At 42.0% G+C, this 25907-nt stretch overlaps 1 protein-coding gene across 1 annotated transcript in view; it reads left to right on the top strand.

Annotated features, from left to right (window-relative positions):
• MPP4 (MAGUK p55 scaffold protein 4) overlaps positions 1-23464 on the top strand; it is a 40723-nt gene extending 17259 nt beyond the window's left edge. The window contains exons 9-22 of the mRNA XM_065561266.1: positions 887-958; positions 1472-1668; positions 2760-2824; positions 3846-3863; positions 5531-5569; positions 6782-6802; positions 8014-8028; positions 9582-9623; positions 10433-10606; positions 11959-12039; positions 13365-13458; positions 18247-18355; positions 21102-21236; positions 23024-23464. Of these exons, the coding sequence (XP_065417338.1) occupies positions 887-958; positions 1472-1668; positions 2760-2824; positions 3846-3863; positions 5531-5569; positions 6782-6802; positions 8014-8028; positions 9582-9623; positions 10433-10606; positions 11959-12039; positions 13365-13458; positions 18247-18355; positions 21102-21236; positions 23024-23215 (1254 nt within the window). The 3' untranslated portion in view covers positions 23216-23464. The remainder of the gene's footprint in view (positions 1-886; positions 959-1471; positions 1669-2759; positions 2825-3845; positions 3864-5530; positions 5570-6781; positions 6803-8013; positions 8029-9581; positions 9624-10432; positions 10607-11958; positions 12040-13364; positions 13459-18246; positions 18356-21101; positions 21237-23023) is intronic.
• Positions 23465-25907: the final 2443 nt, after the last annotated feature.

Here is a 25907-nt window from a genome sequence, read left to right as displayed (position 1 = left end):
TGTATAGGGGTGCATTCGACCCTTTGCCTTTTGAACTAGGGGTCCTTTGGGACCAGTAGAACCTCACTAATTCGCTCTATCTAAAATCAATAATTCTGCCAATCTCACTTCATTTCTCTGCAAAGGATTAGTTGCAGAATGCTGTCATAAGGTGTCACGTTCCTAAGCCTTCATTCATTTTACAAAATGCATTAACTCCTATATTACCAAGTACTGTCATAAATAATTTAAACTAAAATAATCTTTGTTAAAATTAGCAAACAAAGATCACTCCGTGATGTACTATCCCTGATGTTTGTTAGCTTGCTCACCAGGTCACAATATTTAGTATTCTCCATTGGCTCTCTAGTTGTTAGTGCCAATCAGTGAGGTTCCTCTCTGTTTGTTTGGTTAGTGTCTGTTCTTTTATTTGTTACTCTCTCGTGATTTCTCTGTTTGCACCATCTTCGGATGCATAACACACCATTAGAAATACAAACTTCACCATAACACAAAGTCTACAAATCTTGAAAACATGCTTGCACAGCCGAGCCCTATATAGTTAATTTAAATTAGACTCCAGAACTAAAATTAATTGTGAATTGATACTGAAAATATGTATGTTTTTAACAAGACATATATTTAAGGGAATTAGAAATCTTAGCAAGGTTCCAAAGTTTCCCACACAGGAATTAAATCAATCTTTCTTTTAAAGATCTTTGTTTTAACAATGATTCTGTATATGGCATTCTGCTGAGCTAAGCAATTTCCATTCTTATAATAAGGATATTTATAATGGGCTTTTGGAGCCATCATTCGTCTTGGAGTGATGAAACGTAAAATGCTTTCAGTGTGTTACCAGTAGCAAATATATTTTGACCTTTTTTTTCCTTCTGAAATCTTTTAGTCTCTGTCCCAGGGAACAATTATGTTCAAACTGATTCCAGTTTCTGAACGGCCAGTCAGCAACCAAACAACAGTAAGAGATTCATTTATTTTTTCTTCCAGATTATCATTGTTACTGCAGACAGTTAATCCAATAATGTCTAATGGGCAGTCTGCACAGTGTGATACATGAGGGTAAGGTTGTTTAGAAGCATTTATTGCCAGCCCAGCTCACAGAAAGCTCTAATAACACATCTTGCCTAGACATATATGTCTCCACTGAAATTAATAGTTTGCTGTAGGTAATGTAATTAAATGTAGCAAGCTGTGATAAAGTTAAAGGTAGTGAAGGCATCTCTGGTGTGATCCAGAGGGAGAAGGTCAAATTGTTCACAGTATAATAGGTGACAACATTTTTCTTGATCAGGAAAATACCGGTAGTTGGATTTTGGACCTGGTACTCTTCCCATTGAAGTCAATGGCAAAACTTTTGTTGACTTCATCTGAAGTCAGATCAGGCCCTTAGGGTAACAGTGTGTATGAATATTTACAAACTATCTGTTCTGAGGAAGCTCACCTTCACTCATGTCTGTATGTTCTCTATCAGCTCTATGTGCGAGCAATGGCAGATTACTGGCCCCTGCAGGACCCTGCCATACCTTGTGCTGATGCAGGCTTGCCCTTTAAAAAGGGTGAAATCCTTCAGATTGTTGACCAGAATGATGTCCTCTGGTGGCAGGCAAGGCAAGTCTCAGACCTGAGTGCCTGTGCTGGGCTGATACCATCAAACCATCTTCTGAAGAGGTAAGAAAATGTAGGGTTTCTGAACTCAAACCAGAGAATGAGCCAGTTACCTTCTGAACTTAGCAATTATAGAACAGATTGATTCAGTCAATAAAGACGCACTGATGCCTGCAGACAGTGTGAGCCTTCTGTATGTGTCTTCTCCTGTTTTAATAGTACTATGGATGTTGGTGTGAAAACAGGAAATTTTTTCACTTTAAGTCTGATTGTAAGTAATTCAGGCAGAGGCATCGTCTTTATATTACTGTGTAAAGCCCCTAACAGTACATAAACTAAGATAAATAGCTTCAGACAAAGATTTAAGGACCTTGGTTTCTCAGTACTGTCCTTCATGATACAAAAAATATAAAGAAAAAAATCAGAATTTGTTAGAGGCATAATTATTTTAAAAAATCACTACAGTATTTTAAAGGTGTGTCTGAGGCATGTGTAGCTTTGTGTTTTTCATACTCAAAGCAGAGCTGAAAGTTTTTTTTGTTTGTTTGTTTTTAAATGAAACAGAAAACCACTTCCCTGTTTTCTGCATATAGTCTGTTTATATTTAGAAAGGACCCTTTTACACAAAGTTGCCTACTTTATACAGCTTCTCTAGCATGGTTCTATAACCATGTTGTACTATCCAGGGTACAAACAAAAAAAGCATAGGGTGCCCCTAATTGTGCCAGACAACTGACTACTGATAAGCTTAGAGTTGTAACGCACGCAGGCCCAGAGGGAGTTGTAATTGGGCTCTCTCTGACACAGAGTCTTAATACAGCACACTTCCCACTTCCAACCATGTGTACCACACTACAGTTAATACTGCTCTTCTCCATTAAGTTCATTAATTTGGGGCAATACTTTCAGGCCAATGATGTCGAATATTGGCATTCAGATAGGTGTGGTAAGACACTGGCTTCCCTCCAACAGTTGCAGGTGGGGTAGAACACTAGCTATGCTTCCACTCTTGGTGGTTGGTAATGGTGTTTATCCTTCAGGTAGCTCTGAGCACTCATGTCATTTTGTGTGCAGGTGATAGAATGGAGCATCTAAGTAGGAAGTAATACAATGCTGAATTGATTTCTTATTGTGATGGATTCCTTTCTGTTCAGGAAACAGCGAGAATTCTGGTGGTCTCAGCCCTTCCAGCCCCATGTCTGTCTCAAATCAACAATATGTGAGTGCAAAATTCTCCAGCTGCCAGTTAGAACGGGGAGGGAGAAGTCTGTTTTTTTGTTTCTTACATCCAGTAATACAGAAATTAAACATGATCAAATGAGTTTATATACCAAGAATCATTCATTGGGCCATATTGTGACCTCAGAAATGCATTTAGAATCCCCACTGAAATCTGTGGGTGTAGCAGGTGTATCTGAATTCGGCACTTAACCTGTTTTGGATTCTAAGGATCATTATTGTTATCAGAATACAGTATATTTAGGATCTAATCCTGTAAAGTGCTGAGCACCTTGAATTCCCAGCTGAGAGTACTCAACACCATTCAGGACTGAGCCTTGTATGTAGGCTATTCGTAGGAAGAAATCTCTACTGTTTGTGCCCTACTGAAGCACTTATTAGACAAGTTTATTGTAGATTTCCCTAGAAGGGAGACTAAGGCATGGCTAGTAGTTCTGTACCAGAAAATATCCTGCAATGTGTCATGTTTAGCATTTCAGTTACTGAAATCATACCATTTCATTTTTCAGTCTTTCCTTGTAGAATAAATGTGATAGTTTTAAACTGTATTTCTCTTATTAAAGCTGTCTTTTCCCTCATATGAATGCTTGTTCATTGCCATTTAGTTGACTTCTGGGCCTAGTGTCTAAGATGACATGGAAAAACAGATATAACCAATTGACTTTGTGGTTTATTTGTAAAGTAAAAGCCAGAAGTGTACCTCCCCCCCCTAAACTACCCTTTTATTGGCTCTAAATGCAATAATTTCCCATCCAGGAAATACATTTTCTCCTGCTTCCCCTTTTCCTCTCCCACAACTTCTGTTTTTCTGTGGTCTGCATTATTACTTGCTAATACTTTTTATGACCCATGAGGTGGATTTCCAGTTAAGTCAATGCTCTGTATTTTCATCTTTCAAGAGTCTTTCTGATGCAGTTAATTTTATTTGGTAATTGTAGCACTGGCAATCTCTTTAGTTGTGTATTTATTTTTAACTGCTTCAATGGATTTGCCATGGACAGTGAGTACTGTGGAAGAAGGTAAGAGATGATGCCTGGATTACATCAGATTGGAATACCTCACATCTGCTTGCAAGTCCAGCATTAGCTGATCTCTAAATGTACAAGATACTGTCTTGTTTATAAAGACTTTAAAAATGACTAGATGCTATATTTGTACTTACAAGGATACATGTCAGGATTGGTTGGGACAGTTTTCCTTTTACATCTCTCTGCCCAGGCTATCTGCATCGTGTGTAAATAGGGTGACTAAAGAAATGCTTCATTGTGGTTTGTTCACTTAAAAATACCCATAGCTCAGCAGTTATGTCTGATCAGATGTTTGAACTGGAAAATCCGGAGCTTGTGTTGCATGGAGAGGGGAATGGGAGAGTTTTGGTGGTCAGTCAGGAAGGTGCACCAGGCTGCTTGGAAGAAGAAAAAGTGCTTTCTCGTTCTCTTGTTTCTGCAGCAACCCACCAATGCTAGGAGCAGCTGTGAAGCATATATTAAACAAAAAAAAAGGGGGGGGGGGTGATAGGGAGTAGGGCATCTTGCCTCCCTTCTACAAGATGTTGGGCCTGAAGTAGGAATTATTGGGTGAAATCCTATTAATTGCGTTATGCAGCAGGTCAGATTAGATGATCACTTTGGTCCCTTCTGGCTTTAAAATCCTATGAGTCTACTTTTGAGGGCAGTGCATAACGAGGGAGGGTGACAACAGGTGGCCTCGTGGAGGACAGTCCCTGAAGTTTGTACCAGGAACATAGCCCGCCTGCTGTCATGTTCTCCCAGCTGGGTAGCTGCCTCTTCGTGGATCCAGTCTGCAGAGATATACAAACACTAGGACAAAACTGTGTGTTTTGAGCACATCAGACTCTGAAAACCAGGATATTCACCCTATTCTTGTATGGACCTCTAAGTAGAGATGTAAAATATCAACCAGTTAACTGGTAAGCATTAGTCTTACTGGTTAACCCACCTGAACCGTTAACCCCCGGGCTGGAGAAGCCCCAGCGGCCCCGCGCCGGCCAGCCCTTTAATCAGTTAACCATTGAAACTAAATATTTTTAATAGTTTAAACGGTTAACTTATAAAATGGTATTTATATCCCTACCTCTAAGAGCTGACCAGTGTGGTGTGTGCAATGGAGGGAGCAAACTGATAAGGAAATGGATTTCCTTTTCAAGCTTTCAAGCAATTACTAAAACAGAAGAGAGATGTTTAAAAAGCTTTATTTTTCCAATTTTAATTTTAAAAATTGTCAGTGTACATAGCATTCTAGAAAAACATACACATACAAAATTTGCAAAGGGTATTGGGGGGGAATGATGTTCTGATGATAGTCATACTGATCCTTCTCAAATAGATCATCTGAAATACAAACACTGCATCAGTTCAAATTAAACCCCTTTCTTGTTTCAACTGACAATTCAAATCAGGCTTGTTTACCTCCCAGCTGGGAACCCTTTTGAGCATTGGTATAAGAAGCATCTTTCCTCTGCCTATTGAAAGAAAGTTATTAGTACTTTAGAGCAAGGCGCTATTGAAATACTGAAAATGTTTTAACCCAATTTGAGCTTCAGGGGGGATTAGTTTTATGTTGAAGTCTTGAATTTGGTGAAGTTTTTTTCCCTCCCCCCCCCCCCCCCCAATGCTTTTGGCGATCATTTGATTTCCTTTCTCTTTTTGTCTGTTATAACCTGCAGAGGACGACATGCAGATTGATGAGAAGTGTGTAGAAACAGGTAACTGACTTCATTTAAGGAGATTCATCTGTGTTCACAACCATATGCCAGCTACACAAAGACCACTAGTGTTTCTTGAATAAAATGGAACATCCTTATAGTGAGTTCATATATAGAGAAGTTCTATTTATAGTGAAGTAGCGTGAAAGCCCCAGACCATTTCAAAGCACTGCGGATCAACAGATAGTGAAGATATTCTGTTGAAATGAATGGCTGTTCTAAATACATACAACTCAATTTGAGATCCAGTGCATTTACAATGCAGATTATAGACTCAGTGGGCCAAATTCAGAGCTGGTGTAAAGGGTGCAACATAGTTGGTCTCAATTTGGCTTATTAAACCTATAATAATATTAAGTTACTGTGGTTTTAAAGACCCTCTGGCACTCATTGCCACACGTTTTCATTGAGGCAGAAAGCTTAGCTGGATTCAAACACAGGTCGGATGTTTAGATATTGATAACAAGACTATGCAGAGTTATATTAACACAGATTATAAAAATAAGAATTTCGGAAAGGATAATAAACCCTTTTGCTTCAAAGCACAAATCAGACTCTTACTAATGAGGTTAAACAGAGAGATTTCTTGGAGGCAGGCTATTCCATAACAGGATTCCTTGCAGTAGCCTCAGAAGCAACAGGCAAAGGCCACTCTTGCAGACATGATACTGGATCAGATGGACTGCAGGTCTGATCCAGTATGGCAATTCCTATGTTCCTATATTGCAGGATCTGTTTTCCACTGTGTTGTATTTCTCAATGCAAGACAATAAGGAGTTTGAGTTAGGGATGATGTTCATATCAGAGCTTTCATATATACGGTGTTTGATTTCTGGAACATTAACCTTCTGAGATTGCATGAAATACAAGGAGTTGGACGTGCTTCACTGATGGTAAAAATGAGGAAAAAAATAAAAACCCCAAATCCAAATGTCTTCAAACTTTGGACATTTGGATTCCAATTCTCACTTTTCAGCAACTTTGACAGAAGTTTGGATCCAGATTCTCACTTGGCAGTTCGAGATCATTTCTTATTGAACTAAAAGAAAGCAGTGGAAGTATGTTTGGGAAGTTGGCAGGAGTCTGAGAGCCTTATGTGGTCCTTACAGTATTGGAAGGGAAATAATTTCTGATGTGATAAAATTATTTTAAGCAGAAATAGTATTGAAACTAAATGTATTTGCTGTTTTTGCTATCTGGGTGACGTAAAAGATGAAGAAACATTTGAGTCTGGTAAGTCAAATTCTTCCTGCCTAATTCCAGTTCTGTCTCATCCTCTAAACTCACAGACATGTAAGAGGTATCCAGCAAAAACCAAACCAAACCAAAAAGCAATTAGATTAAAGTGCAATTCTTTCTTGAAAAGTGACTCTCTAAAATAATTACTATTTACTCAGTAGAACTGCTCCCTGTATTTATCCAGAGCCATATCTGGGTGACTTCAGTGACTAAAATAATTTTTTACTGCTGTTTCTTCCTGTTAGCCCTGCAGAGCCCATGTACAGAAGGAAAAGTGAGCTCAATTCTATTCCTTCTTGTGCAGCAAGGTCATCGAGTCCAGCCCCCTGCCTTCACTAGCAGGACCAAGTACTGATTTTTGCCCCAGATCCCTAAGTGGCCCCCTCAAGGATTGAACTCACAACCCTGGGTTTAGCAGGCCAATGCTCAAACCATGAGCTATCCCTCCCCCCTGAAGAATGTGTTCAACTGTGTACCTGAAGCTCTACAAAACTTGGTCTTTTAGAACAAATTAGATCCCACATCATTTCTAAATTTCTCAGTTCAAATAATTTGCTTTCTTATTTTGGTTAAATTATTGGCCCTCTTCTGCTGTATAAGAGTACCAAGGATCTGAACGTGGGCTCTTCCCCATCCGCTTAACTCCAACTCACAGAGGCTTCATTCTTCTCCGCTTTTGAGGGCAATGCTTGAGGCTTACAAAACAGAATAAGGGAGTTTGTGAGGCTGTCACTTGCATCTTTATTCAGGGCCACTAATGCCCTTTTCCCTGCAATAGTTGCGTTCTTGGGGAATTAGTTCAGATCCTGCTCATTATCTGAATCACCTCTTTTCCGTTTCTAGGCAGCCAAGGGAAAAAGTCCAAAGATCACTCCCAACTCAGGCTTCTACTCTACCTTGACAACTGAGTTATTGGAGCAGATATAGGTTGTACTTTCCAAGTAAACTGTTGGAGAGTGGCCAGAGCCAAACTCTGTAGCTGCGCACCCTCTTGTTTAGGGCGGTAGGATTCAGATCCAAGTTTTGTGGTTTGTCTGGCACATGCTTATTTTAATTTTAAACCAGCATTGGGTGTTTCATAGTTTGCACTCAAGTTGAAGCACATGAATTGGTCCAGTTTTGCCCACTTAGGCTTGAACTTGGTCTTCTCGGAGCCCTAATTTTTCATCTCTCTCTTTTTTGTACGTACTTATCCAAATCTCCAGAGGAGCTTAAAGAAGGTAACTTTAAACTTTTGTCTCCTATAGATTTTTCAACAGCAATCTGCTAAAGCCAGAAAAATACTACAAACAATAGCTCAGTTACTTTCAGGAATTAGGCCCATTACAGTACATAGTTGTTGAATTTGCTTGTTAGCTCTGGGTGGAGAGGTCAGGTCAGGCAGAGGAACAAATCGCTCAGGAGGAAATGACCATGGAAAGTGTGGTAGGCAGATTGCAATGCAATTTTACTTTACTCTGATCCAGAAATCTGTCATCTTTGCTAACAAGGTGATTTATTATCGCTATATACCTTAGCCTGAATGTCTTAGGAGCATGCTCCACAACCCATTATTTGTCAGAGACTTCTCACTATAACCAAAGATGAGGTGTTATTAGTGTACATCCACTGGTGTACACAGGCAGGAAGCAAAGCTTCTAAGAACCTGCGAGAAGTGAAGAGTAGAATCTATTATCAAGTCCACTATGGACAATACCATGTGACTCAGTTACTCTTTTGGCACTTATTTGTTCATGAGGCACCCATCAGTGTAGTATCTAATTTTAAAAGGTAATCCCATAGCATGCCTGGTGCTTTCCAAGTGAATGTAAAGACAATGTCTCTGCTCTGGAACAACTTCCATATCAAGTTAGACAAAAGAGACAAAAGACAGCAGACAGAGGAGATGTAGGGAGAATAAAGCTGAATAACAGAAAAAAAGATACAGTTTAGCTTGGGCAGGAGGGAGGGGAAGGGAGGCACAGTTTCCCATGGGAAATGAGTTCTGAACACAGCTGTCAAAATAGATTTCTTGCTAGTTATTTTTAACTTTCTTCATCTTGTTTGTTATAAGGTTTGGAAATGTTTTATTAGAGAAGAGTTATATGAAATTTGTGGGGAATTAGACTTCAGGGGCTTTGCAGGAGAAGGGAGTTTTAAGGAGGGAAGGTGTGCACTGTTCAGGAAAGCTGTTCCAAGCACACAGCACAGCATGGGAGAAGGTTTGAAAATGAGAACAGGAGAAGGAAATGAAGGAGATCTGTTAGGCAGGTGATTTGGGCAGTGGGGAGGTATCAAAGTGCCTTTGGGTGTGGAATCTAAGGCTGAGATGTAGTCAGAAGAAATTTTTACAATTGTTCTGGGATTTTTTTAGGTTTACTGATACTTTGAGCTCCCAGATTCTTGATTATTTTAATATTGCCAGCTAGATTCCACCTGAAGAACTTTAATTGCACACTGCTCTTCTGCATTATGAATATTTAAAAACTGTGTGTGGCACTTTAGCTGTTCTTTTTCAAAGATGATAAAGTGTGGGCACTTAAACTCTTATTTAGACTTACTAGTGGGCGATGAGCTTAAATTTCACTTTCATAGAAATGTCAGTGACTTGGTTTAAATCTTTATTATACAGTACTTTAGTGAACTGGTCTCTGTACTTCATGACCTTATTTGTGACATTATCATTAACTTAAATATTTCCAATTCTGTGATATGAAAGATTAGGGGAAATTCAATTGACTGTTCAGTATTCACCCTCCTTTCTCCTTCCCACTTGTTTGTTCTTCATGCCCAGAAGAGGAGGAATTCAGTGGTTCTGGCCAACGGGTCTTTATTGGTATGTGGTGATTAGTGATAGGCAAAAGGTTTGATTTAGACTTGATGCTTGTCTGAAGCTAAATCCAATGTGTGTGATTTTTCTCAGAAGCATTCCTTTCCCTTGCCTCTGAAGATTCCCTGACCCTATCTGTATTCACTTTGCCTTTCTAGATCCCAGTAAGCCACCCTTCCCTTTCAGCTCCTTGCTTGTTGATTCTTTTCCAATAAGCCCACCTCCCCAGCACCTGCATAACTTAGCTGCACTAGGCTTCTGGTCCTTCTGATCGCCTCCTTAAATCTCATGCTGTGGTGTGAACAGCTTCTGGGGCTTTCCCAAGCTGTACAGTGCAGACCATGTGAGGTTTCCAATGCTGGGGATGAGGCCAAGCAGCAAGTCTGTCTCTGGTAAGTGAACTACAGAACTCTTATGAATCGAGCTGAAAAAAAGGTTGAATTCAGTTGAGAAGTTGGATGAATGTTTGGAGCAGTTAAGTTTTCCAGAGCAAGTCACCCATTCCTAATGATGATATATATGGCTGGAAATCTCCCTCTGGTTTGTTTTGCAGACTTGTTTCTGGGGGTCTAATTCTGGACAAAGTTAGTGACTTTCAAGACTTGTGCTTCTATTTTGAAAATCCAAGCTGCTTTCAGAGTCTCCACCAAACTGTTGTATCAAGAACTATAAATAAATTATTTTCTACCTTAAGAAAAGCTACAACTCCAATATGTTCTTGGTAGTCTAGTTGGAGATAATTCAGATAGTGGAACTAGTTATCACCTGCACCCACTGCTTGGCTTTCAATATTAGTTACTTTCTGCCCTTCCCAGCTGGTTTCCGTAGAAGCATGCGTCTGTGCCGCAGGAAATCCCAGAACAGCCAGCAGCCTTGTTACGCACGGTGTCCCAGCAGCTGTTACAGCGCAGCAGCAGCAGCCCCTTATGAGGAGGTGGTGAGATACCAGCGACATCCCACAGATCGAAATCGACTAATTGTACTAGTGGGTATGTTGCAGCAACTGACAGGAGCATTCCCCCAGACAGGGATGCACCTACTCATGCAAATCATACAAGCTCTAGTAAATACAGAGGGAAGTGTCCTTACTGCTCAAGCTCTTGTGGAATGAGAAATTCAATAAAAGCCCGATCCACTGGGAGTCCTCCCACTGACTGCAGTGGGCAGTGACTTGGGCCCTAACAGATAGTTCTTGAAGGGTGGTGGACCCAAAGTTTGACCTACCTTTTATTTTTTCCAAACACCAGTTTTATAAAGTCTATGTGGTTTCTGTTGTTCCAAAACATTTCCTTCAATGCTTTAAAAGTTTCAGCAATGCAATACAATCAGACAACCCTACAGTAACAAATATTGGAAGAAAATGCATTTCATCATGAAAACAGAGTCCAGTTTAACTTCTGTGAGGTTATTATGTAAATAGCAATGATAAAACATTTATAAATCCTTTGTGACCAATACCTTGAAGTGATGCGTTTATAGGACTATGGTTAAGAACAAACCGAAACAGCAATGGAGGGAGGGATATTAAAAACCCAGCCTGGAAAACTTCAGCCTTATGCTGTTGGGAAAGTTAGGAGTATATCAATGTGGATATTGGCAGGTGGAGTGGCAGCAGTACTGCAGCTGTCATGGTTCCTGCCCCACAGCCCCTTTTATCCCTTCCCCCGCCTCCGGGGTGAGCATGGCCCTTCTTCAGCCTCTTGACCATGGCATGCCCCCACTCCCCAGCACCTTGGGCAGTTGCCCTCGCTGCCCACCCATAAGGCTGGCCCTGAGCTAGTATCATGATATGTGATGGGTTGCTGGTCCTAAAATGGAATTTTAGATTTAATAATTGTTTGAATGGAAGCTGCTCATATTTTTGCTAGGTGCAGTGTTCCTGGATATTTGTGCTGAGGGGAGAACCTCTCCCCCGGGCTAGAGCTGTACACGTTTGAGATATATCTGTAGATCTAGATGTACAGATATAATTCAAATTAGTATTGCTGAACCCCCTTCTGGCAGTGGCTATTTTGCTAGAAAGTGATGACCCGATCCTGCAGAGTGTTAAATAGTCACAGCTCCTGTTGAATTCAATGGGAACTGTAGATGCCTTGCACTGTTCAGGGTCAGGCCCCTAATTTGTGATGCCACCAGTTGGGAAGCTCAGTGGAGGAAGCAGTAACGTGATTTCCATGCCTGTCATTTACTTCACCAGTTCTTGCATATGAGACAATACCTGAACATGTTATTTGACTGTCATAAATATGATACACTCATAGTCTTAAACTATTTTATGTGTAGTCTGTCATTAATGTACCAGAGTTACTGTGTGTGGCTTTTTTTTTTTTTTAATATCCAGGTCCTTCAGGGGTTGGCGTGAATGAGCTAAGGCGGCGGCTTATTGGAATGAACCCTCATCATTTTCAAAGTGCTGTACCCCGTATGTGACATGTTCCTTTCACTCTCTAACTTCCTGCTTGGGGGAAAGAAAACATGAAATATCAACTCCCTTTCTCCTGCCATGGAATGTTTATAGACTCTTTGCTGCAGGGATGGTTTCCCTATCAATCAATAATATTGTGCTGTCTCTGAATGTATGAATTTAACAGGGCACAGATGCCTAGACTAACAATACACATTTCCTTTTATTTTTGTGGGAATTACAGGAAAGAAGGGAAAGCTACTTTCTTTTACTGGGCTTTATTTAAAATATTGTCTTTGGTCAGTTTTTCCAGCTGGCAGGGGAAAAGGAAGGATGGTCTTAAGCCACTGTTACTTTGAATTGATTCTTGGTATGCCTGGGTTTGATTCTTGGTATGGCAATGGATTACCTGCCTGACTTTGGACAAGTCACTTAATCTCATTATACCTCATTTGTAAAATGGGGCTATGGGTCCTTCCCAGGGGAGTAGTGAAGATAAATTCATTGAATATTTGTTTATAAGGTGTCCAGATATTATGGGAATGAGGGCCCTATAAATACCCAGATAGACAGGAAACTAGCAACCCTTGTAGATTTCCCTCCTAGCATACTAAATCTAAAGCAGATTCTTACAATTTCTCATCTCTGACTTGAATGGAGAGAAGTTTGGTGCGTCTGCTCATTCGATACAAGGTTTTGTGAAGATAAAACACCAGGAGTGCAAGGCTCTAAATACCTGTTTTAATACAGTTTTAAAACTGATAAATTGCTCCAGTTCCTCAATCTTACATTTCTTAGCCTTCTCAAATAAATTAACATAATATAAAATGGAGTTGTGCAGGCAATTTTTAAAATACTATAGAATAGTCTTCATGCACTGCCATTTGTTGAGGTGGTTTTCTTTTTTCAGTGTAGCAGGAAAGTTAAATCGGCGGGAGGAGTGTACAACTCCACTGTTTCATCAGCGAAAGCGGACTTTTGTTGACAAAACTGTAGTGTAGACAAGGTCTAAGTCTAATGCTTCACTGTCCCTTCAGGAACAATGCCCATTGTGCTTAAAATGGACCCCAAAGGGTAGATTCAATTTTGGAAGATTTGCTGACCTCACTCTAGTGTAAACAGGGCTTTTGCTGTGAGCTAGAAAGTAGAAACCATTCGTTTATTATTTCCTTTTGATTACTTGTGAAAATGAACAGAGTTTTTAAAATTTATATATTCACATCTCCAAAAATGGAGTTTGGGAGTCCTGGTTTTTTCACTAGGAACTTTGTTCTCAAATTGATTTACTGAAGAAAGAAAACGTTTACAAGAACTTTAAAAACTTTTAATTTTTCTTTCTTAAGACACCACTCGTGCTCAGAAGAGCTATGAAGAGAACGGTCGTGAGTATCACTATGTATCAAAGGAAACATTTGAAAACATGGTATATAGTCACAGGTAACTTTGCTTTCATCTCTAAAGTTTAATGTGCTCCAAGGCAGGGATAGTCTTGTGGTTTAGCCCAAATGCTGACAGTCAGAAGACCAGAGTTCTTTTCCTCCTCTGCCACAGACTTCTGGTGTGAGCCATAGGATATATGTACACTGCACTTAAAAATCCACAGCTGACTCGGGCTTACTGGGCTCAGGCTAAGGGGCTGTTTAATTGCAGTGTACATGTTTAGGCTTGGGCTGGAGCCCAGGCTCTAAGACTCTGAAGTTGAAGAGTCCTTGAGCTAGGGCTGTAGCCGAAGCCTGAATGCCTACACTGCAGTTAAACAGCCCCTTAGCCTGAGCCCCATGAGCTGAGTCCGCTGGCACTGCCCAGAATTGGTGTCTAATTGCTGTGTACACACACACATTCTTAGGCCCAGATTTTCAAAGTAGCTTCTCCTTTGGAGTGTGTTGGTTTTTGACTGCCTAGTTTTAGCAGCCTTGGACCTGATTCTTAGAAGGGCTGAGCACCTGCAACTCCTGTTGACTTCAGTTGGAGTTATGGGTTCTCAACACTTCTGAAAATCTGACTATACGTTTCTAAAATAAGGCTAAAACTGAGCACCCAAAATCAGGCCCCGATCCCACATCCACCGCTTTACTGGGCATGGGCCTCGCAATGGGCCTTGAAGGCACCAGAACCTTTAAGGACCAAATTTTCAAAAGTGCCCTCTAACTTGTACGCTGCAGTTTCCCCATTAGTAAAACGAGGATAATGTTTACCTAATTCAAAGGGCTGTTATGAGGCATAATTCATTAAAGCATATAAAGCACTTTGGGTACATCTTTACAGCATCCTGCAGCAGCAAGTCTGAGCCTCGGTCTTCAGACTTGGGCTCGCACTATGGTGCTAAAAATAGCGATGTAGACATTCCACCCTCTTCCCTGGGCTTCATAGCCTGAGCTCAGACCCAAGCCAGAAGGTCTGTAATATGGCTATTTCTTTTTTTTTTTTTTTTTTAAAGCTTCGTAGTGCAAGCTCCACGAGCCTAAGTCTGTAAACCCAGCCTCTGAGACTCTCTGGGGTTTGGGTGTGGTATTTTTTTTTATTATTATTATTTTTGCACTGTGTAGATGTACCCTTTTTCTTCGAGTGCTTGCTCATGTCCATTCAACTTAGGTGTGTGTGCTTGCCACATGCACCGGTGCCGGAAATTTTTCCTTCAACAGTATCCATAGGGGACCAGCTCCAGCACCCCCCGGAGCAGTGCACACATGCCGCGGTATATAGGGTGCCGCCGGTTCCCCCCACCCTCAGTTCCTTCTCGCCGCCAGTGATGGTGCTGGAACTGTTGCTGCTTCAGCTAGTGCTGTTGCTGCTCATTCGTATGAACTAGTTATCTCTTGTATTACAGTTGTCTGTTAGTGTTTATAAATCCCTTAGCTATAGTTAGAGACTTCGTAGGTCCCGGACAGGACTTTGCCTCGCACAGGGAGCGACAAGGTCAACCCGGGGCTACCCCTAAGAACAAAGACTCTAAGAGACTAGACTCATTTGGCCGTAAGGTTTATTCATCCCCTAGCCTCCAGTTCAGGGAAGCCAACCATCAAGCCCTCCTGGGACGCTATGATTTTATGTGGCAAGCCATAGCCAAATTCAAGGGCTTTCTTCCTGAAGCTTCTAGGAAGGAGTTCTGGGCTATTATGGACGAGGGCACAACTGCGGCCAGGGCAACGCTCCAGGCGGCAGCGGATGCAGAGGACACCACTGCCCAAACCATGGCCTTAGCCATCGCTATGCACCAGGCATCCTGGGTGCTCCTCTCTGGCTTGTCCATGGAGGCTCAGCAGTTGATGCAAGCCCTGTTTGCAGAACAGATGGACAATAAGGTTCATGGCCTAAAGGACTCCCACACGACTCTTAAAACGCTGGGCCTGTATGTTCCTGGCCCTGCCCACAAGCAGTTTAAGCTGCAGCAGCCTCAGGGCCAGGGGAGCCACCCTCACTTAAACCAAGGTCCGAGGCATCCGAAACCAACTTGACTGAGTGAAGAGTGCTGACAAAGAGAACACCTTCCAGGACTTTCTCGGGGTCAGTCCACCATCGCAGTAAGGTAAGTACAGTCATGGGGATGGTAACGATCTTTTCCAGGTGGTCCCTGGACTGGGAGTAGATGGTCGCCAGCCATTGATGCAGGAGTCACATCCACGTGACTGTACTTACCTCGCTGTGATGTTGGACCGACCCCGAGAAAGTCCTGGAAGGAGTTCTCTTCGTCAGCATTCCTCACTCAGTCGAGTTGGTTTCGGATGCCTCGGATCTTGGCTGGGGTGCACCTTGGCACCCTCCAGACCCAAGGTATGTGGTCCCCAGTGGAAACGATGCTACACATAAACGTCAAAGAGATCAGGGCAGTGCGCAGAGCATGGTCAGAGTCCTGACGGACAACACAGCCTCGATGTTCTACATTAACAGACAAGGGGGAGTGTGATACTCGGCCCTCTGCCAAGAGACACTCCGTCTTTGGGACTTTTGCATGGAATCCATGTAGAACCATGTCACCTTCCAGGTGCCAAGAACACATTAGTAGATCACTTAAACAGGGACTTCTCTCGCCACGAGTGGGTGCTCCACCCAGAGGTAGCCAGCATGACCTTCCAGAGGTGGAGAACTCCCCAAGGGGATTTGTTTGCCACCAGGCAGAACAGGAGGTGCTACAGGTTTTACTCCAGACGGGGTCTGGGCAAGGGCTCCCTCTCCGACACCTTCCTCCTGCCTGTTGTATGCATTCCTTCTGAATCAGCTCATCAACAAAGTCCTAGTGAAAATCAAGAGAGACAAGGCTCAGGTTATCATGATTGCCCTGACGTGGCCTCGCCAGCACTGGTTTGGGACGCTATTGAGCCCGTCGGCGGTCCCTCTATGAACTCTGCCAAACCGACTGGACCTGCTGTCACAGGATCATGAACGACTCTCTTGCACCCCAACCTCAGGTCCCTCCACCTCACAGTGTGATGTTGCATGGCTGAACCCCGAAGAACGGGCCTGTTCGGAAGGGGTCTAGAAGGTCCTCCTCGAGAGTAGAAAGCCCTCAATTAGACAGACTTACCTGGCAAAGTGGACGAGGTTCTCCCGCTGGGTGGCCGAATGGGGCATCTCCCCTTCGCATGCTTCAGTGCAGTTGATCTTTAGACTTCATTTGAGGAACCAGGGCCTGGCGCACTTCTCTATCAGGGTGCATCTGGTGGCGATTTCCACCTTTCATCCATCCATCCAGGGACAGACTGTTTTCTCCCATGACATGACAGTCAGGTTCCTCAGGGGTCTCGAGAGACTTTTTCCTCAAGTTCAGTCCCCGGTCCCACAGTGGGATCTCAACTTGATTCTGTCCAGTCTCATGGGCCCGCCCTTGGAGCGTTTGGCTTCGTGCTCCCTGTCCCACCTATCGTGGAAGGTAGCTTTCCTGGTGGCGGTGACGTTGGCGAGGCAAGGCTGTGAGCCCTGACCTCAGAACTGCTGTACACAGTCTACTATAAGGACAAGGTCCAGAACTGGCCCCACCCGGCCTTCCTTCCCAAGGTGATGTCTACTTTCCACATGATCCAGGACATCTTCCTTCTGGTCTTCTGCCCGCAGCCCCATGAGACTAGTGAAGAGAAGCGCCTTCACGCTTTGGTCGTAAGAAGGGCCCTGGCTTTCTACCTAGATCGGACAAAGCCTTTCCATGAGTCGACTCAGCTTTTAATCTCTACAGCTGATAGGATGAAGGGCCTCCTTGTGTCCACGGAGAGGATTTCTAACTGGATCACCTCTTGCATTCGGAACTGCTATGAGTTGGTGGGAGTCCCTCCTTTGCCAATCGTTGGAGCCCACTCAACCAGAGCGCAGGCATCTTTGGCGGCCTTCCTGGAACACTTCCCAATCCAGGACATCTGTCGAGCCTTGACGTGGTCCTCAGTGCACACGTTCACAGCCCTCTACACCATCACTCAGTAGGCCAGGGACAAAGCTGGGTTTGGCAGAGCGGTGTTGCAATCTATACGTCCGTGAACTCCTACCCACATCCGAGGGGTACTGCTTGGGAGTCACCTAAGTTGAATGGACATGAGCAAGCACTCAAAGAATAAAAGACAGTTATCTTTTCCGTAACTGGTGTTCTTCGAGATGTGTTGCTCATGTCTATTCCACAACCTGCCTTCCTTACCCACTGTCAGAGTTTCCAGCAAGAAGGAACTGAGCATGTGTGCGCCACTCCAGGGGACACTGGAGCCAGTCCCCTATGGATAGTGCTGAGGGAAAAACTTCCGGCACAGGTGCATGTGGCGAACGCACACACCTAAGTTGAATGGACATGAGCAACATATCTCGAAGAACATTAGTTACGAAAAAGGTAACTGTCTTTTTGAGATCCCAGTGGTTGGCCCTACATAACAGCAAAGTATTTGTTTTTGTTATCACTGCAGTAAATACCAGTGTAGAATTTCCATATAGCTGTCTTGACACCAATCAAAACCATGACCTCTGAACCTTCTCATGTATATCTGGAGGGGAAATGGGTAGAGCTGCATAATTTTGGAGTCTCTTCAGAGACTGGAGATTTGGATCTGACAGTCCTGTTTAATCTAGATTTTTATCCTCAGTAAAGGTTCCTATACTTAATATCATTGTTTTCACAGAGGATTAATCCTTCTTTAGCTCTTCGGTCTCTTGATTTAATCTGCAGATTTCATTGCTAAATGCAAAATTTCAGAGGCTGTCATTTAGGGTCTGCGTCATTTCTTTTCTCATTCTCCCTTCTCACCCCTCTTGCAGAATGCTGGAACATGGGGAATACAAGGGACATCTATATGGCACCAGTGTTGATGCTGTGCGGACAGTTCTTGATGAAGGGAAGATCTGTATAGTGGATTTGGAACCACGGGTAAATAGGGGGATCTAAGACTAAGGGCTTGTCTACACTGACAATTTACAGCGCTGCAACTTTCTTGCTCAGGGGTGTGAAAAAACACCACCTGAGTGCAGCAAGTTTCAGTGTTGTAAAGCGCCAGTGTAGACAATGGCTCCCAGCACTGGTAGCTACACCCCTTGTGGAGGTGATTTTTTTTAGGGTGCTGGGAGGGGCACATTAGCATTGCCAGTGTAGACTAGCCCTTAAACTTCATGGAAGAGACTGTCATCTGTCATATGATTGTACCAGACATCGCCTCTTCTGTTTGCAATTGCATACCATCCCTGCGGTATCAACAGCAATGGCTTAAATGAACAAGTAATGCTAGGGAAGTATTTAGCATATTCTTGGTTTCTTTGAAGCATTTTAACAGGTGGGAATAAAGAAGAGCAGCTAGTACATGTGACGAGCCAACTTTCCAAGAACCACCAGCAAGTTTTCCATAGGCCACCAATGGTCTGTGGATCACAGTTTTAAAACATCTGCTGTAGAGGAAGGGAAGGCTTGCACAGGGCTATTTGTCTGTTTCATAATCCCCATAAGTATCTGCAGGGTGTGGAGGTTTAGTGGTCTAAGCTGGAGTTCATTAGTTTACTGACACTAGTTCTGGGGTTTGTTAGTGAAGCTTCTATGCAGTAACAAGATGCCTGTGTATTAGTGGGACTCATTAGTGTAATTACTAGATTCAGGTTGAAAATCACCAGGAGGCAGGTTTCTGCAGCATGCTCACTACAAACAATATGGTTGCTGCTTGGAGAGAAGGTTCAATTAGAAAACTTACTATAAAATTGGATAAGGATTCATTAATAAGATTGTGTACATTGTAAACAACAAAGTGAGGTGGAGCATATACATGCACACATGCTATCATTTCCGATGTGCTTATCACCGTGGTTTAGAAGTCTAGTCTGGTTATTGTGTCACATACTTTCAATTGAAAATTGTCCATGAAAAATGGACACTGACCCATATTGCCTTATACTGTTTTGTACGAGACAATACATCCTGAACGAATGCTACTAGCAACTGAAAACTGTTTTCGTTCATAGCTTGGAAACTTAATCCAGTAGGAGAGACAGGAACATTTAAGAAAGAATGATTCATCTGAGAGAGTCCAAAGCGTACCCACCTTAAATTTACATTGTTGTCTATATTAGATGTAAAAGTAGTACCATATGTATGAGGCACTGCAATGTCACTGATGAAACTCCTTCTCCAAATCTCTCTAAATGGTTAGAGGGAAAACCCCTTTTTTCTCTTCCTTCTCACTGATCGATGAAAACCAGGGTGGAGATGATAAAAGAATTTTTCAGAAGCTGCCTGTGTGACTTGATTTTCTTTTATGAGGAAGAATGGTCACTATATCTCCTCAGCGAGGTGGTTGGTTAGAGAAGTTTAGGTTGTATCACCTTAAAGGTCTAAAAACATTGTTCCTTAGATGGAGTTACTTAAATGATTGTCACAATCAGTGCCTCAAACATTAAGATAATTTCCACATATGTGCCTCTTTTGGGCACTGCAAAAAATATTGCTTCTAAGTCCAGAAAAGAACAAGATTTCTCTCAGCTACCTTTACTATTCTTGATCCATTTCTAGACCACTAAGCCAAATGAAAGTCAGCATGCTGCTAGTTCACATATGCTTTCTTCTTTCCAATCCCTGGCCCTGGGCTTGCTGGTAGGGAAGGATAAGGCTAATAAAGGTCTGAGTTAGTAGTTGTCAGAAGGTGCTGAAGGCTTTAAGTCCTGCGAAGAACCCTTCTAAGATTTTTCTAAATTACTCCCTTATTTGCTGGTATTAATTCTTCTAATTTTATAGGGTTTCCATACCTGGGTATCTCTGGGAACCTAACAAAAAAAACATAACTGGAAGAAAGGCTCCATGGCCCAATAAATTCCAGAGGGAAACTTCCTTTAGATACATGAACCTAGAATTGTCCAAGCTTTGTCTTGGTGTAGTGGCTTGTGCTGGTTGAAGAAATGAGATAAGTTACACAGCCCCAGGTATGAAGGAGTGTGCTACTCAAAACCAGAACAAAACAACCTACCGTGAAGGCTGCTATGCTGCACTTTGATGTTCCCTGTGCTCCTGCTGCCTTTCGAGTTTTTCTTCTTGTCCATTTCTTCGCCTGAATTCAGTTCTCAATGAAAAAAGGAAATTTGATTTTGCCGCTGTGGCAGAACATGTTGCTGCTATTTACTTTGTACTCATTAGTTTTTTAACTCCCCCTGCTTTTCACAACAGGTTACAAACACTACTCACTCCGTGATCTGTTGACATCAACAATTGCATCAATGCATGGAGAGAACTAAACAAAAGGCAGACAGTACCTTGCAAAACATGGAGTAGGAGAATCAATCTTTTCCAAAGGCAGGCCCAAAACCAAGACAGTTTTGAGCCTCTAAAAAGGAATTACAATTGAAGATTTAAAACTCCCATAAAAGGTAGCAGGTGTAACCTTTTAATGGCCATGTTAGGATTTTTATATTCATTGTAGTTAAAATAATTTCCCATCTAATAAGCGGAATTAATTAGTGTGGTGCAGTCGCTGACCAGTGTCTGGGTTGAGGATTTAGTGCAGTTATTAAATAACCGATGTTTTTGAATACTGCAAGGTCTGGAAATGATGGTACACAACAATTTGTTTAATAGAAATAAAATATGGGATGGATACGACTTATACATTTTAATTTAACCACTATCTGACCTTGACTTGCAGGGTATCCAAATGGCTCGGACCCACGAACTAAAACCCTATATTATATTCATCAAGCCACCCAGTATGAGCTGCATGAGACAGTCTCGGAAAAACGCCAGGATCATTACAGACTATTATGTGAACATGAAATTCAAGGTGAGTTTTAGAGAATGAAGGAGGTGCAACAGTGATTGTTCAGTCAGAACCTGCCACATTCCTATATTGTATTAATGTTTTAAAGGACCCTTGTGTCTTTGGTCTGAAATAAATCAGATCTGAGGACATTCAGTACATGTTGCGAAGCCTGTCTCTCTTTTCCTGGTGTTTTGGAGTGGAAGTGGAGTACAGAGGGCTGGAGGTTGGGATATGTGGCTAGAGTGGGATTCTTCGGAGGAAGTCTGCTTTCTGTATTTATATTTGCATTATTTGGTTTGTTTTTGTAGTATATAGCCAAGGTGCCTAGATCTGTGGGTAGGCACTTCCATGTTTAAATTGAAATATGTGGAACCCTTTTCCCTCAGTGCTGTCATAGTCCCTTTTCCTATAGACATCAGCTATTAATACTTCAAACAAAAGCACAGTGGTGGTGGTCTGCATGTGATGCATTCCTACCTATATTACAGTAAAATTATAGATGCCTTACTATGTCTAGACACTTAAGAAAAATTAAATGAGATTAAAAAATAGAATGTCACACTTGTTTCTAGAACTTTTAATCTTCAGTTTGACCTTTATTATCTAGCACAGTATGTTTTAAAAGTTGTCCTTCATTTTGTCTGTGGGGGGTGATCATAATTACATAGCTAAAAACATGGGATTTGGGGAAATATTGCTGACAAACTGAAATACAGATTAGGAACATAGGTGTGGCAAAACTGATCAGACCTCTGGTCTATCACATCTGGATTCTGCCTGTAGCATTAGCCAGTACAGTGATACTTCAGAGGCAGATAACAGCATCCTCACAGCATCTAGGCAACTGTGCAATGCAGCACATGGGGGATAAAGGAAGACTTCTTGTGAACCATGCAAGCAATCAGTCGTGCTCCAAAGGTTTAGAATTGATTATTGTTGTCATGGCATGCCTATCTTAGAGTTGTTATGGGTTATAAATCAGAATAATTTCCACTTGTGTTAATAATTACAGACAGGGACAATCCTCAGCTGATGTAAATTGTCACAGCTCCATTGAAGTCACTAGAACTATCCCAATTTACACTAGCTGAGGATCTGGCCTATGGTGTGGCTTTCCAACTGGTCCCTACCCTGAAAAGACATGCAAAATAACTGATCCTGGAAGTTCTGTGGAATTTGCAATGACTTCAGTCAGCGCTTCTGCTTGCAGCTGGTTTGCAGAATTGAGTTCCACTGAAAAAAATTACATGCAAGAGCTCTCTCTTATTCTCAAACGAATATCATGTGATCATATTTTAATACAGGGGAGCTTATTCCAAGAAGCATGAGGTTTATAATGGGACACGCATGCAAATAGTTTGGCGTTGACATACAGTAACTGAGTTTTCTGAAGGGATGCCTGCACCACTTTCAGTGGGAACCAGGGCAGACTAGGTCTTTATTATAATAATATTACTTGGTATTTCTATGCCAACTTTTATCTGAGGATCTCAGTGTTTTACAAACATCTGTGAATTAACCCTCACGATCTCTCTGGGAGGTAAGGAAGTAGTAGTATCATTATTTTATAAATTGGGAAACTTAAGCATAGACAGGCTCAGTGTCTTGCCCAAGGTCACATACTGAGTGAATGGCAGAGCTGGGAAGAGAAATCAAATCTCTTGACTCCCAGTTCTGTCTTCTAGCCAACCAACCTCCAGTTCCTCTTTGGAAGGATAGAAAGTGAAAACTTGGATAAACCTATTTCCCATCCAAAAGTGTCCCACATGAAACTATAATGTTTTATAGGTCTGTACTATCTCTTACAGGAGGAAGACTTGCAGGAGATGGAGGATTGTGCTAAGAAAATGGAAGCTCAGTTTGGTCAGTTCTTTGATCAAATGATTGTAAATGACAGCTTACAAGAGGCCTGTGTGCAGCTGCTGTCTGCAGTCCATCAGGCACAAGATGAGCCCCAGTGGGTCCCTGCTACATGGATATGTTCAGACACTCAGCCATAATTCTGAGAAGCAGGCAGCTTCCCAAAGATGATACCTTATGTTTTACCTCAAGAATAATCTTGTCAGAATTGTAAGAATATATCTTTGTGTGGAGAGATTTTGCAGGGGGATTAGGAAAAAAACTAAATAAGATAATCATACTGTCTTCATTGTAGTTCTTACAGCAACATGTGATGCTTAACATCAATTTTGTACCAAAAAACTGCTGTAGTCTCTCAGAATTACAAAAATAAAAGATGTTTTCTTGCATGTACTTGTGTGGTCTAGTCATACCTGGGTTAAAGAAAAAGTGCTTCCCATACCTCCTTTTTGTTAGAGGCTTCTTGATTTTTATGATGCTTGTGTATTCCCAAAGAAAAACTATGGGGGATTATCTCAAGATGTAACAAGTCTGGAATACGCTTAGTAGGTTGGCTTGATGCTGCAGGGGAGAGTGCTTTATAAATGTATTATTCTGCTGCTTGCTTCTGTCTCAAACAAGTTTCTTAGCTGATATTTCTTTTTAAATTAGAGATACAGGTTTAATGCTATTCACAACACAAATTACTCGAGAACTCACATTCACGTGTATAATAAAATTGACTTTATTTTAATTTTTTTTACAGCTATCGGATGCTGACATATCAGCTTTGTAAAGACACATGACTAAATGTAATGATGATCTAGTCCATAGCAGGTTAACCCAGGCAATTTACAAGAGCAGGTTTACCAGTCTAGAAGCAGGAGCAGGTTAAGGGCCTGATACTGCAAATGCTTATTCACATGACTAGTCTAATTGAAGTCAAATCAGTGAAGTTACTCATGTGCCTAAGTGTAAGAGAGCATCCTTGGGTTCTGAGTCCTTTGGTTACAAGGGTTCCCAAACACAGCCGTAAATAAGAATGGGAGATGATGTGCCCGATTGATTGATGGCAGCACCTTGGTTCTGGCCCAGGATTTAGAAATGAGATGCATCATCACAGGAAGGAAAGCTGCTGGTAACTCTAACTCCTGACTCCCTTTGGTGCATCTTGGCTTATACTAGTAATCTACTGTTGTCCAGTAGAAGCAAATGTGTATTTATGATGCCTGATAATGACAGGTAGGGTGTGTGTGTGTGTGTGTGTGTGTGTGTGTAAAATATACTAAAGAATAATGGTATCTTTAGAATTGCAAGGTCAGTTGGATAAACTGGTAAAACTTCCTTTTCCTTCGTCATTTTTAATTCATTTAAACTAGAACAATTAGAGGGTTAAAGCATTTAGCAAAAGTTTTATTTCCAAAGCTAGGGGAAGCAAGAGTGCAGAGCTCAGTGTCCAATGCCATATGCACCTGAGTTTTTTTTACTGTAGGTGTTGCACCAGTCATTCACCATTACAGGAAATAGCCTTAACTTTTGCTTTACTTATGTGTGAGGGTTTCTTAAGTCTAATAGAAAAGATTCTGGGTTTTCCCTTAGTACAACTCTTACACCTACTGACTACTCCAGCTAAAAATTACAATACACATTAAACCCAGGTAATACACTTTCAGTTGAATGCACTTTTAGAGATTGGTATCTTATACTAGCATGTGCCAATACATCACTACTCTGGGTGAGTGTGTAAAGTACACATCAAGACAATGTAAAGGAATAGAACTGGAAGGAACCTTTTCAGCCCTACTACCAGCAAACTGACAAGAACCTTGTGATGGTTTATCTCTTTCTCTAAAGCACTAAGCAGTGTTCATGTGTAGGTGTGTTTCCTCACAATCTGTTCCTTTGATCACAGGGCATCTTGGGCAGTGGTGTATGTGGTCTTCCTGTCTTTTCTACATTTGTTTTCCTTTAAGAGCTTTTAAAATGCAATCTTTGCTCTCTCATAATTGCCAGTCCAGGCTGTTTAAATAAATAATAATAAAAAAAACCCTGAACGTTAAGTGGTGATATTAAAAGCATATTTTAATGAAATAGTAGAGTTGGAAAATAGTTGTTGGATTTGACAAGCCACACAGCTTTTTCACACCATCCTGGTCGCTGCTGTACTTTGCCCTTTGAGAGTATATGTGATTCAGTCATTGATCTGAGAGTCTAGTTTAGATAGTGGGAGTTCTGTTTAGATTTTTCTTAGAATTGTGCAAATCTATATTTTTTGTTTTTCTTAGTCTGGATTCCTCTTGCTGGTTCCATTTTTTCTGTAATATTTATTTCTGTACTTACATTATTTCCTCCCTATAAGACCCTGAGTACACAACCCCCCATTTTCCCTTCTGCTTCTTCCTGTCCAGGACTAGAGGAATCTTGAATTGGAGCTAACTCGATTGGCTCCCATTTTGGAGCAAAGGCTCCAAGTAGGGCCATGCAAAGTTCTATTTTAGGGCCCTGCAGTTCATCATTGTGTTCTGCTTGAGGGTTCTCTTCTCCACACCCCGTTTGTCCAGTTTAAAGAAAACATTTCAAGATCCACTTTAAACTGAGGTTACTTTCAGCAGCAGGGGCCTCAGCGTGAGAGAGTCCCCCCCAGATCGAGATGCTCCAGAACAGGTTGCAGATCGCTGCCTCGGGGGGCGCAGGTGCTGCTGGGGTACCCCAGCCGGGGCGGGGGCCTCACTGCAGATCCCGCTTGTAAGAGGAGGGGGCTGTCCTCTAGGGCCTCTTAACGCCTACAGTGAAACAAGTGCCTAAGAGGGGAGCCGGGTAGGGGCGATGGCTCCGCGACCAAGCAGGGTGGGG

The sequence above is a fragment of the Chrysemys picta genome, chromosome 11, assembly GCF_011386835.1.
Source record: "Chrysemys picta bellii isolate R12L10 chromosome 11, ASM1138683v2, whole genome shotgun sequence".
Taxonomy (NCBI): Eukaryota; Metazoa; Chordata; order Testudines; family Emydidae; genus Chrysemys; species Chrysemys picta.
The sequence above is the reverse complement of the archived record's forward strand: the minus strand, read 5'-3'. Positions and strand labels throughout refer to the sequence as shown.